The sequence below is a fragment of the Hippoglossus stenolepis genome, chromosome 6 (genome assembly GCF_022539355.2).
Source record: "Hippoglossus stenolepis isolate QCI-W04-F060 chromosome 6, HSTE1.2, whole genome shotgun sequence".
NCBI lineage: Eukaryota > Metazoa > Chordata > Actinopteri > Pleuronectiformes > Pleuronectidae > Hippoglossus > Hippoglossus stenolepis.
This window is the reverse complement of record NC_061488.1, coordinates 329,603-342,663: the sequence shown is the minus strand read 5'-3', so window position 1 is coordinate 342,663 and position 13,061 is coordinate 329,603. Positions and strand designations below refer to the sequence as shown.

Sequence of the window (13,061 nt, the reverse complement as noted above, 5' to 3'; positions counted from 1 at the left end):
TCTCTCTTGTCTCTCATGTCTCTCTCGTGTCTCCCTCTCATGTCTCCTCATGTGTCTCTCTCTTGTCTCTCTCGTGTCTCTCTCTCATGTCTCTCTCTTGTCTCTCTCATGTCTCTCTCATGTCTCTCTCGTGTCTCTCTCTCTCCTGTCTCCCTCATGTGTCTCTGCTGCTGCCTCTTGAATCCAGGGAGAGTGAGCTGACCTCCTGATCTCATCTGGACCAATCAGCGCTCCCTGTTCCCTGGAGCTGCTCTGATCCTCCTCACGTGTTTTATTGTGGAGATTATTATTATTATCTGTGAATATATTCAGTTTTACTGCTCTGATTCACGAAGACAGTGGTGATTAGATCACAGCTGGTCCTCAGGCTCACTTTGAATATTTGAATGTTTACTTACTCAAAACAAAAAGTATTATTATTTTACACTGAAATTATGAAGCCACATTTTAATTAGAATTTTAAACTCAATAGAAATGAAGTGATGAGCCGACTCATCTTTAATGTTGGAGTAATTCAGCTGTTTATGTTTATGTTCAGTGATTATCCATAAACATCATTTCATCTTTCATCCGTCAGGTCACAGTCCAACAAGGGACAGGTTCTGTTTCCTGTGAGGAGTCATAACTCATCCATGGCTCCATTGTTCGGAACTCTGGGTTTTTCCTACATTGAAATGAGAAAATGTAAATAATGAAATAATATATGCAAAGTAATTATCTTTTTTTATTATTTTCATGACTCCACTTTAAGCACTAGATTCATTAATAAGTTAATAAGGATGGACTGTTGGAGGAGGAATACTTGAATGTTTTTTATTGTAATAATTTAATCAATTTTTTTCAATAATAATATTTTGTACTTTTCACTGTACTTTTATTTAAAAGTCACAGAGAACATTAGTTAGTATAACTGTACCAGAGTGAGTCTCTTGATCTGCAGTCAACAGAACAAACACTGACAACTTGGTGCTGACCACGAACACAGATTCATCTTTAATGCACCGGACTCAAAACAATACAACCGTGAGTTACATGACCATCAATCATTTATTTCATATGCAGAGAAAAATATACAATTTAAAATTCAAGCTCCAGCAAAAAGTCTCAATGCTCAGACAACAAGCCAGCGGGTGTAGTAGATTCAGTACGATAAGTAGCTACAGCCAGAGTCATGTGACACAGTCACCTGACCACATCCAACACACGTTCAAATCCCACGAGAGGAGGTGTGTCGTTATCAGGTCATATTGAAACAGATAGAAGCACATTTTATCAAGTCATTATTAGTGTGGCTCCAAAAATGAGACAAAGGTCCAAAGTCTCTGAGCGGTTTGATTTCACGACTCGGGCAGCGATCAAAATGCAGTTCACAGAAAACACACAGATACCAGACAGTCTCCTGCACAGCAAAGTAAATGATATTACAACAGCTTGCTCTCTTCTGATATAGTAATATTAACAACATCTAGATTTGGATTAACAGGTTCTTTATTGGACATTCATGTGGTCTGTAAAATGTAAACGAATGAAGGGAGTCTCCCTGCGTCTGGATGCAGAGGCAACACGTTGACATTTATTTCTACAGCGAGAATCACACGAGAAAGAGGTCGGACATGGATGAAGTACGTTTACATGTATTCAAACAGGATGTCTGTACAAAGCTCGATGACAGAAGGAGTTCTCTTTCAGTTCTGTGCTACAAAAAAACACCAAACAGTTATAGAAAATATCCTTTTCAGATTTGAACAGTGACAGTTAAGCACAAAGAGCATCACAGCTGCGTTATAAGACGTTTCCTAAAGTCCGGTAGTCTCCAAACACATTCATGTTGAAGCCAGTGTCCTGGATGCTTCACCAGTTTCCTCATCTGCAGGTTGTACAAAAGACGAGCAGTATTCATAAAGTGATCTCAGAACAGGAGGCGACCAGAGGGAAACATGTCGAGCTCCGAGCAGAACACGAGCTGGACTTCACGTTGAAAGAGGTAAAGGATCCACTCACTGATTCTTTAGATCCAACAGCCACCAGAACACGAGCTGGAAATAAACCTGCGGGTTCTCTGAGTTTCTAAAGAACTAATTTACGATCTTGAGGTGAGTCCATTATTTTCTGGATAGAACATCAGGTTTCTATTGAGCTTATGACATGGAGACTTAAATATGGTCCAATGAGTTTGTACAGGTCATCAATACTTTCTAACGTTTTTACTTTCAGGGTCAATGTGGCTCAAAGCACAGGTGTTGTTGCTATGGTTACCTTGAGTAAAATGAACGATGTTTTAACCTCATTGACGTTTATCGTTTATTTATCAGCTAATGTATGTATCAGTTTTTTGTGGCCTTTGTTTAATCTGTGAAAGATTATTATTGATTGATTTATTTTTGAATTCATAGGAATATTATATATAATATAAGAATGAGTTCTGCTGAGTGACTTTCCAGTTTGTTTCTTTGACTGTAAATCTGTCCAGTAGTTTCTGTGTAATCCTGAGAAAGAACTCAGGGACCAGGGAGTTGTTTCTGAACAGATTAACTGATTCAAACAATAAAGACATATATCTACGAGTGTTTGTAATTTGGTGCAGCTTGTTTAAATTTAAGTGAACATGAGCTCGACTAGTTTATTATGTGACTAACATGGTGAATTTACAAGTATTTGAAGAATAAGGGTATTAAGTGACATTCAGTGAGTGTTCCCCCCCGACACATTAGATTCGTTTACTGTTGTCAGAGTTTCGTGCTGAAATGTGTGTTCACGTTACTGAAGATCACTTTAGTCCCCGTGTTACTCGAGTGATCACATTTTAATAGGCCACAGAAGCAAAGGGCTCCAATTATGATGTGAGGGATAATTTACTGTGAGCAAAGTGTTATTATTTCATATAACAGCCAATTATCAGGCCAAAAGAAGAGCTCTTTTCCTATAAAACACCACTAGAGTTTATTAAAGTAGATTAATCTGATCCTCTGTCCTGATGACTTCTTTATGAATACGCTTCTGGACCAATATTAACAAACAGCGAAGCACCAGTAGAAACTAGAACACGTTTTAAATCCAGCCAGAGAGCGACTTCACTTCATATTTAAGGCAAATGTAAGTTCATAGAATTGTTCCTCTCAAACAAAAGAAGATCAAAAAGAACACAAGGATTTTTTACAAATAAAAATATTCGTTTGTAAAAAGAAGAAAAAACACAGCAACAGTTTAAATCATGTTGAATCAACTTGTTCTCCAAAAAAAATAAATTAAAAGTACTTTAACCAAGTGAACGAATAAAATAACAAGAAGAGACACGATATGAAATAAAGAGGAAATCAACCCTGACAGAAACTCGTGTTCTTAGCGTCTGGACAGTTTAACCATTAACAGCATCAAGCTCGAGATGCTCACACCCAGAAACTGAAGAACGATTTCTAACCAAGAGATTCAATTACATTAAGAACTAAATCATAACATGAAGAAACATCTGTTTGTAAAAGTGATAAAACCTCTAGAGTGCTGTCTTGTAAATACCAACGACACTGTGGGTGGGGTCATTGACGTCGGAGACACCTGTTCAATTCTAGTCATCACAATACCGACCATAGAAAAGTGCCTGAGAACTGTGACTGAGCAAACTACATTTTATTAACTATGATTTAATCCGATTTGTTCGGTCACTGAAAGAGTCGATAGGTGTTGACGAACCAGTCTGAAGAACAGTGATTTGTGTCAGGGCTGATTTCCACTGTAAGACACTAAGAAGAGAGAGAGCCCCTTTGTCCCTTTGTCCCTTTGTCCCTTTGGAGCGAGGTCCGAGCACCGTGACCCCGCCTCCTGCTTCCCCCCCGAGGTGCAGGGAGTCCAATGAGCTCCTGTGTCAACACCTCCACCCGATGGACACATCATTAACTCAACTCAGAGTTCACCACCCACAAACCCCCCAAACCCCAGACCCCTGAAACCCCAGACCAACAGACCCCAGACCCCAAACCCCAGACCAACAGACCCCACCCAGACCCCCAAACCCCTGAAACCCCTGACCAACAGACCCCCATCACTTTCCCAACAACCCACCTGCAGCCACTCACCTGGAAGAACCAGCTCAACCAGACCAGTCATTACACAAACATCTGTGATTATACTTCCTGTTTTCTTCACCTCGTCCAAAGAGCCTGATACAGAAGATTCCAGAGGAAATCGAACCATCACCTGCAAACCAGCATCTTATCCTATTCACCTTTGATTTATACCAGTGGTGGATGTTAGTGGCTTTGATCGCAGCAGTGAGATGTCTCTCGTTTCACTGCCGCTTCGCACCTGTTTATGAAATGAATCATATTGATTTTAGTTTAACTGTAAAGATACAAACACTCAGAGCCTTGTTACTGCTCCTTCTCCATCAGTGCTGTTTTTCAGTGTGATTAGAATTCTAATGAGAAAGTTTGGTTTCTTTTTGCTGGTTCACTTCCGTCGCCATCAGGAATTCAGAGTGCCGATGTTCCGACTGCAGGAGATTCACGTCACACAGAGATGAACGTGGTCTTTTTCTACAGCATAAATAAGACTGCAGAGTTTTTCATGACCTAGTTTATACTCAGTCTATATTTTATACCTAGAATCATCCAGAATTACAGTCGGATGTTCTGCATGGTAAGAATCACAGGGACGATGATATAATGCACCAATAATCCAACCTTAACAATCAAATGAAAATTATCCATAATGTCCAAAATGCTGCGTTCACAACAAATGTGATGCAAATATTCACCTTTAGGAAAAGACAAGAGGGGGACGACTGGCTGAAGAGACAACTGATGATTGTACCAGTTGAGGAAAAGTCGGAGAAGCCACCGTCATTGTGTGTTTGTTCATCAGGAGAACACAAATCTGGGAATTTCACCGTCTTGTGCAGGTGTCTGGATGTTTCTACCTGAGCCCGACCAGTCTGAGGACCCACCAGCTCGGATCAGAACCAGGACCTGTCTCCAGTGACCTGTCTCCAGTGACCTGTCTCAGGACCTGTCTCAGAGGACCTGTCTCCAGTGACCTGTCTCCAGGACCTGTCTCCAGTGACCTGTCTCCAGGACCTGTCTCCAGTGACCTGTCTCCAGGACCTGTCTCCAGGACCTGTCTCCAGTGACCTGTCTCCAGTGACCTGTCTCCAGTGACCTGTCTCCAGGACCTGTCTCCAGGACCTGTCTCCAGTGACCTGTCTCCAGGACCTGTCTCAGACCTGTCTCCAGTGACCTGTCTCCAGGACCTGTCTCCAGTGACTGTGTATTTAATCTCATGTGAAACAATGCCTTCAGGTTTGGTGTGAACCACAGAGTGTTTATAAAGAGGTGTGAAGGCACCATCAGTTTACCTGCATGGGACGTACAGGACATTCATGATGGTTCACGTTTAAACTAAAGTGAGTAAAAGACACAACAGTGATCATACACAGATGAAAAATGGTTTTGTGTTCAAATCCAGAATTAGGTCTTTTCATGCCCGGACTTCCTCCCGAGCCACAATCATCAGGACCTCACAGATTCATATTATTTATATGAGACAACGCAGATAATGTGACTGGAAGGTTCTTCCAAAGATGTTGTGTTGAATATACAATCACAGATGTGTGATACAGTCTGGTGAGCAGGCCAAAAGATGTCTGTATTGTTTTTAATCTTTATTCTATTTAAGAACTCACAATCATTAATCACTTGATTTATCTGACTAATTCAGATTTCCTGGTGAATTTTAAGGCATCTTATCTTCGTGCTCGTAGCAAATAACAGAAACAGCTTTTACCTTTTTTTTTTACCAGGTTATGTTATTTCATGCAGGAGGATTTGTGTTTGGATTCAGGATGATTCATATTTCACATGTCGACGCAGCACAAACAGGAACCGTCACAGCAAGAAGAGAAATATTCCACTGAATCTCTCGTGTGTTTGAATCTCTCCTTTAGGTTCAAAGCTTCCCTCACTAACAACTCTGCATTTCAACAGCCCACAGGTGATGATAGAAAGTTTTTAAAAATCACAAAAACTCTAAGAATCGGTTTTAGGAAAAGAATTCTTAGAATTATTTCACTTCAGGACGTTAGAAATGTTGCTCCTATGAGAAATAACATTCACGTGACCCTCTCTGGGTCGAGACACAGCTTAGGAAATATTGTTCAAGAGGAGCTTGTGGCACGTTATTCTTTTTCCGATACTAATGTTTACATCCAACTTCTTATTTCAAATATCATGTCACATTGAGTTGGCCTGTCAGAGGCCTGATATGAGATCAGCAGATAATAAAGACTTTCTGTTAGCTGCTTTAAGCCACTGATGAAGGAACATGAAACCAGTTCACACCAGATAGACAGTCTTTCTACAAGCACCCAAGCAGCACATGGTGGTTTCAGAGATTTGGTATCACAGATAGGTAAAAGTCCGATGACATCATGTTTACATCCATCAAGGCTTCTCCATCTGTTGCTCCATCATCACATCAGAGGCTCGAGATGCAGGATCAGCTTGTTCTGGCACTTTCCTACCCAAGGTTTCAACGTATCCCTCCATCATCCCCAGTACTCTACCCATCTTTGTTCCTAAATCCTTTTCCTTTCGGCCTCATCCTCTTCATCTCCCTCCCCCCCGCCCCAGGCAAGTCTTCTAGTCGGGGGGCGGGAGGGCTCGTGCCGCTAGAGAGCTGTAATCTGAGTTAATTCTGTGTTGGAGTTCCCTGTGCCCTGCATCTCTCTCCTCTGCTGGGGGTCTACCCCCACCAAGGGGAGCTCCACGCCTAGTCATGCAGGATTAGGTGTCCCTCCACCAAGCCCCCCACCATCTCCAGCCTTGCAGCTGTAGGCGGCTGCCACCTCCCTGGCAATGCTCCTCATCCTGCCTGACTGCTGGGTGTCGAGGCGGAACGGTGACGGGAGGCAGAACTCGCGGAAGCAGCGCTTGAAGTTCTCATCCAGGAAAGCATAGAGCACCGGATTCAAGCTGCTGTTGACGTAGCCCAGCGCGATGCAGAAGTGCATCAGGACCAGTGTGAACAAGCTGCTCAGGTTGAAACCCAGCGACTGAGCCAGGACCATGATCTGGATGGGCGTCCAACACACCACGAAGGCTGCCACCACCACCAGAACCATCCTGGTGATGCGCCGCAGGTTGCGGTCCTTTTCCTTGGAGCCGGACAGGATGCGGACGCTGCGTAGGCGCTTGACCATCAGGCTGTAGCAGATGCTGATAATAGCCACAGGGATGAGGAAGGAGAAGAAGAAGACACAGGTGCCGAACACGGGATCCCAGTGACTCCTTGGTTCAGGTAAAACCATGATGCACTCAACACCTGGATGCATTTGAAAAGAAGGAGATGGTACAGTTATGTGGTAAATAGGGTTTGGTCAGTGGTTGGGACAAAACCCAGTCAGTCAAAGATGTATTGGAATCAGTTAAAGAATCAAATCAGGGAAAGTTTGCTGGTATTATTGTTTTAAAGCTGAAAACATGTGATCAGTTATATGGTTGTTTATTGAACTGGAAACAACTGACAACTTCATTCAGTATTAAAACATCAGAATCTTGTTAAACTAAACTGAGCAAAACTAGAAGCACAAAAATAAAATCAATTTTCTCATATAACAAAGGTGCATTTCCAAAAATAACCATTATTCTCTTAATGTAATCAAACTGGGATAAAACCCACTTTGTCCATTACAGGGAACAATCTGAATACTAATGTGTATTGTTATAATAATATGAAAAGCACAGAGAACTGTGGAGGGATTAAAAAGCTCTGCATGTATTGTTGGAACATGAAAGGATGAAAGGATGAATAAAGGAAGAAAGAAGTCTGAATGTTAAAGTGGAAGAATGTAAATGAATGTTTCAGGAAAAGGCAAAAAAATATTCTTCATTAAAATAAGAAAGAACATGTTGTGAAACGTGTGCTGAGGTCATGATAATTTAATATCAAGAAGGACCAGTGAAAACATACAGAGACAGAAATGAACTCGTCATGAATCTGATGAGCAGCTGAACATGTTTCCACGTCCTCCTGATCCAAGCTCGTTTGGACACTGGAGGGAATCGTCTTCACAGGCAGGAGCCAATCAAAATGATTCATCTCAGAGGTGATTTACTGATGAGCTGGAGATGACATCATCCTCAGTCTTATTGATCACAGCTTCTGCTCCAACGTGAAAAATGATATGCTAACATCTAATGCTAAAGGTAGCAGGTGTTCAACATGTTGATCAATGTAGCATGTAGCATGTAGCATGTAGCATGCACAACGACAGGAACAAGTTAGAAACACGTTTTAAAAGTATCAACCTACGAATCCATCGGATGATTTCCGTCTGGACCAAAGACGTGGACAAAGACAGACATCGAGTCAAACTCAGAAATCTCCATCATAGCTTTGAAATACATGTGAGAGTCGTCTGCAAATTATTTCACCAGACAACACAAAACGTTTTATCTTAAACTATCGACAGTGAATTTTTCTAAATCTAAATATTATTTTGTGCCAGAGAAAATTTGAAGCTTGTGTTGTTAAAATTGCTTGATGATCAAAGGAAGCCGACGACTGTTTGACTGTATCACTGAAACAAGCAGCGGTTTCGCGAAGCAGCGGGTTGGGCAGCGGATTGTGAGCAGCTGTTGTGGCTAGCAGTTCAGGCTGTGTTGCGAGAAGCGGGTTCGCGAAGCAGCTGTTTCCTGGCAGCTGTTCCGCGAAGCAGCGGGTTCCGCGGCAAGCAGGTTCCGCGAAGCAGCTGTTTCACGAAGCAGCAGGTTCACGAAGCAGCAGGTTCACGAAGCAGCTGTTTCACGAAGCAGCGGGTTCACGAAGCAGCTGTTTCACGGCAGCGGTTCACGAAGCAGCGGGTTCACGAAGCAGCGGGTTCACGAAGCAGCGGGTTCACGAAGCAGCAGGTTCACGCGGCAGCAGGTTCGCGAAGCAGCAGGTTCGCGAAGCAGCAGGTTCGCGAAGCAGCAGGTTCCGCGAAGCAGCTGTTTCACGCAGCAGCTGTTTCACGAAGCAGCTGTTTCACGAAGCAGCAGGTTCACGAAGCAGCAGGTTCACGAAGCAGCAGGTTCACGAAGCAGCAGGTTCACGAAGCAGCGACACTGTGTTAGTCTGGAGCACGAAGAAGAAATCTTACATTTCATCAAAGATCCAGACTGTGACTGATTTTAGAGGCGAACGTTTCTAGGTTGAAAGTCACACATGACGTCTCACTCCTCGGATTTAATGCTTCTAGCTTTCAAAGAAATACAATGTTAAGGACACACACAAAGACACACACAGACACACAAAGACACACACAGACACACACAGGCGTAAATAAACTGCATAAAGAATCACAATAAAGTCGGATCAAACCAATAGGACGCGTTGAGAGGGAGTTGATGTATTCTTCCATGTGGTGGAAGCTTTTATGTGATGCACCTCACAGGGTCACTGGTGCACATGATTTACAGTTTGTGTTTAAAGCTGAAGCTCCATTACTGCACATTCCAGCCACTGATCAGAGACACAGTAAAAGAGAGAGGACGGCAGCAGTAATAACACACCGACAGTTTATGAGTGTGTTCCCGACGAGAAGCTGGAATAAATGCAGCCACAGAAAACACAATAAAATAGAATAATGGAATCGATCCCTGCAGGGAAATAATCTGTGTTGACCGAGGGTCAGAGGCCAAACGGAACAACAACCAAACAGAAGAGCTGAGATGCTGAATTTACACTTTTGCTTTCTGGTGTGTGATGAATTACAGCTAACGGGCCTGAAGATGATCTTCTCATTTCTGCCTCCATCTTCTCACCCGTCTCCATCCTGATGAAACTGCTTCCCCTGTATCTCGCCCTCTGTTTATCAAACGCTGCTGACGTTTCTGACAGCGAATCTCAGACACTTGGATTTATTATCTCTGGTTTCATTCTGCTCACAGACGGGCAGCTCATCTGCACCTCAACATTCAGACAAACTGCAGCTGAGTATAAAACATCGGAGTTGTCCTGACTGTGTTTCTGTCCACGTCATGTTCCACCACAACAAATCACGTGAACATGTCATTTCATCACTGTATGAAACTCATATTTCTCTTGTTCCAAGGCACCAGAGAAGGGAACGAGTCAAAATTGACAAAAATAAGAAACAGAATCTAGAATATTTAAGGTCATAATAGAAATACTACACACAGTATTAGGCTGTTATATAAATGTACAATCAAAAGATAGAAGTTGTGTTATTGTGAAAATTCTTTGTAACTAACACACAGACACACACTCCCTGTAAGTATTCATTTTACAGGAGATAAAATAATGATTGATTTAATTTAGTTCCCTGGAGAGATGCCGTCTCTGCCTGTTGCATTAACGCACACACACACAGCAGACACACACACACACACGCACACACACACACACACACACACACACACAGACACACACACACACACACAATGTGTCCCTGGTAAATACACACACGTCAATATTTTGACAGGAGCATAAATTCGGCAGCGTCTCTCTGAGGAGCTTCTTCAGTAAAACGTCTCTCAACAAAAGGTCGAGTCCTAATCAGCTGTTTGCAGAAATCACTCAATGGCTACTTGGAAATATTTCACCTTCGCAAATGTCAACGGACTTTTCCTTCCCCCTGTTTCTACAAAACCAGTGTTGTCATATTTCTAAATCAGAAATAATATCCACAATAAACGCAGATTAACGGTCATGAATCGATCCAACAGCTTGGCTGCTTAGCGTTTGAGGGTCGAGGCAGGAGCCAATCCGAGCTGACTGGACGAGAGGAGGGTTCCGCCCACAGGCCAACAGCCTATCACAGGGCACCATCATTCATTCAAAGGACTCATGTCGAAGAGTTGAAGAGAGAAGGTTTAACTCTGATTCTCTTCAACATCAGATATGATACATGTGTGTTCATGATGTGTGAGAAAAAAATCAGTTCCCTTGAGCATCATCTCAAGTCTGACGTCATCACTTATCAACCCAGGAACAAACATTTACAATCAGCTGTGAACTTTTACTTTGTCATTTCAAACTCTTGGTTCATCTCTTTCACATCTGTCTCTTTAGTCAATACAGATGTTTTTATGATTCACGTGGGTTAGCCCCTAACCCCTATGTCTGTCACACATTTCTTACTTATTATGCAAATATCAGAAATACATGTCAAGGTGTTGTTTAAATGATCTTAACACACATACAACACAGGTTTTTTAACACATATGTTGATGTGACAAAAAGCTAAATAACGTTGTAAACCTCAGGTTCTGATCCAGATTTCAACGATGGTGGTTCTGAGGATTCATAGAAAACCAGTGATGCTGAGCTGTTCTGCTCTGTAGAGACGAATCTGAGTCCTTCTCTTCGTCTTCACGTCTCTGTTGTGTCTCCGAGCTTCTATTTCACAGTCGATGAGTCTCATCCCTACGTTTGTCCGTCTCCTTTATCACTTCTTTCTCTTTCTGTTTCTTTTCTGTATCTTTCTCATGTCACCCATTTCATTTCAATTCCTTGATTTTACTCTCTTCTCTTTTATCCCCAGCTTTTATTTTCTCTGTTAATTCATTTATCTTTAATCTCTTAAATGATCTCTTCCTTCACACACAGTTCTTCGGTCCTAGGGATAACCCTAACCCACACTCATTTCCTCATCTATGAGATATAATTTTTCTACCTGTCAAAATCCAGAGAGGCAAATTTATAAAAAATATATTGTATGGATTTTTGTATTTTTGAAAATGATTATTTTATTATTTATTATTTATTATTATTTTCATCTCTTCCATGAAACCTTTCTGCAAGAAAGTAATTTAAAACATTTGAAAAAAAAAATCCCTGTCTCTCTCAGGATAATAACTGTTCATGCATCCAGATGAATTTCGACCTGAACTCCTGCTGACGTCGTCTCACCAGGAGCACCAGTCCATCCCAGTGGGAGAGACCAGCCCTCCCACTGGGATGATAAAGGAAACATGAGGCCACTACTTAAGTCATGTGTAATCTCCTTCACCATGGCTCATTCATTTCAATCCACTTACTGGGTTACTGATAAAGCAATGGTACGTTAAATTAAATCACGCTGCACATCATTAACTGGCTTTATAATGAAAGTACAAGGTTCCCTGAGATTAACTCACTGGAGTAAAACAATAACAGAGCTGGATCTAAACTGCAGGACGTCCCGTCGTCTGTTTTCTCATTATGAGAGCAGGTGATACATCTCTCTCACATTAACTCCCCCAGCCAACTGAAAGTCTCCTGAGGCTGGAGCAGGAAGCTGGAGTCACAGGGGACTCTGGAGACAAAGCCCCTGAAGTCCCATGAAACACTCCCGGGGTTATTTGTGACTGTTGCTCTGTTTGAAATAACTGGCTCATAAAATAGACACCATGCCATCACAGAGACACAGCGACGTTACCATGACGACACTGTATTCGCATCTAACCATTTGCCTTCATAACTAGTCCATCATTCAAGTTTAATACTAGTTTAGAAAAGGAGAGGCTTGTTCCTACATGTCATTGAATAAAGAGCAAAGTTCATTCTAGTCCTGTTGAACAGTCGAACCCGTTTGTTGACGTCAGCGCCTGCACGCCGCCGCAGCACGACCACTCGTCTGCAGCTGCACAGATGTGCTGACAGCAGGTTCTAACTCTGTCTCCTCTGTTTGTTTAGAGGAGGCAGGAGGAGGAGCAGAGACCAGAGGAAGAGGATAGATTGTCCCTGAGTGTTGGACTCTCAGCAGTCACGTAAGAACAAACAGAGGAAGAGAGCGATGGAATGGAAGAGCGCAGACCTCCTCCAAGGTTAAATAAACCTACACACGATTGGTTCTTATCGTAGAAACCAAACAGAAAAGTGGTCGATCACCTAAATGATTAGTTTGTCAAACATAGTAAAAGAAAAGGATCAAAACATCCTGTATCTGTCTGTCAATCTGTTGAAAGGGTCACATCCCTCCAGCTGCTTTGCTGGATATCAGTTCAACTTGCAGGCGCTCGTGCACAGAACATCTGAGCTCTCACCCTTTAAAGGAAATGGGTTAGGGTTCTTCCTTGGCTCATGCC

At 42.3% G+C, this 13,061-nt stretch overlaps 1 protein-coding gene across 1 annotated transcript in view; it reads right to left on the bottom strand.

Moving 5' to 3' along the window:
• Window positions 1-5,640: 5,640 nt before the first annotated feature.
• Window positions 5,641-13,061, bottom strand: part of oprl1 (opiate receptor-like 1) — a 50,325-nt gene continuing 42,904 nt past the window's right edge. The window contains exon 6 of the mRNA XM_035160461.2: window positions 5,641-7,311. Within this exon, the coding sequence (XP_035016352.2) occupies window positions 6,764-7,311 (548 nt within the window). The 3' untranslated portion in view covers window positions 5,641-6,763. The remainder of the gene's footprint in view (window positions 7,312-13,061) is intronic.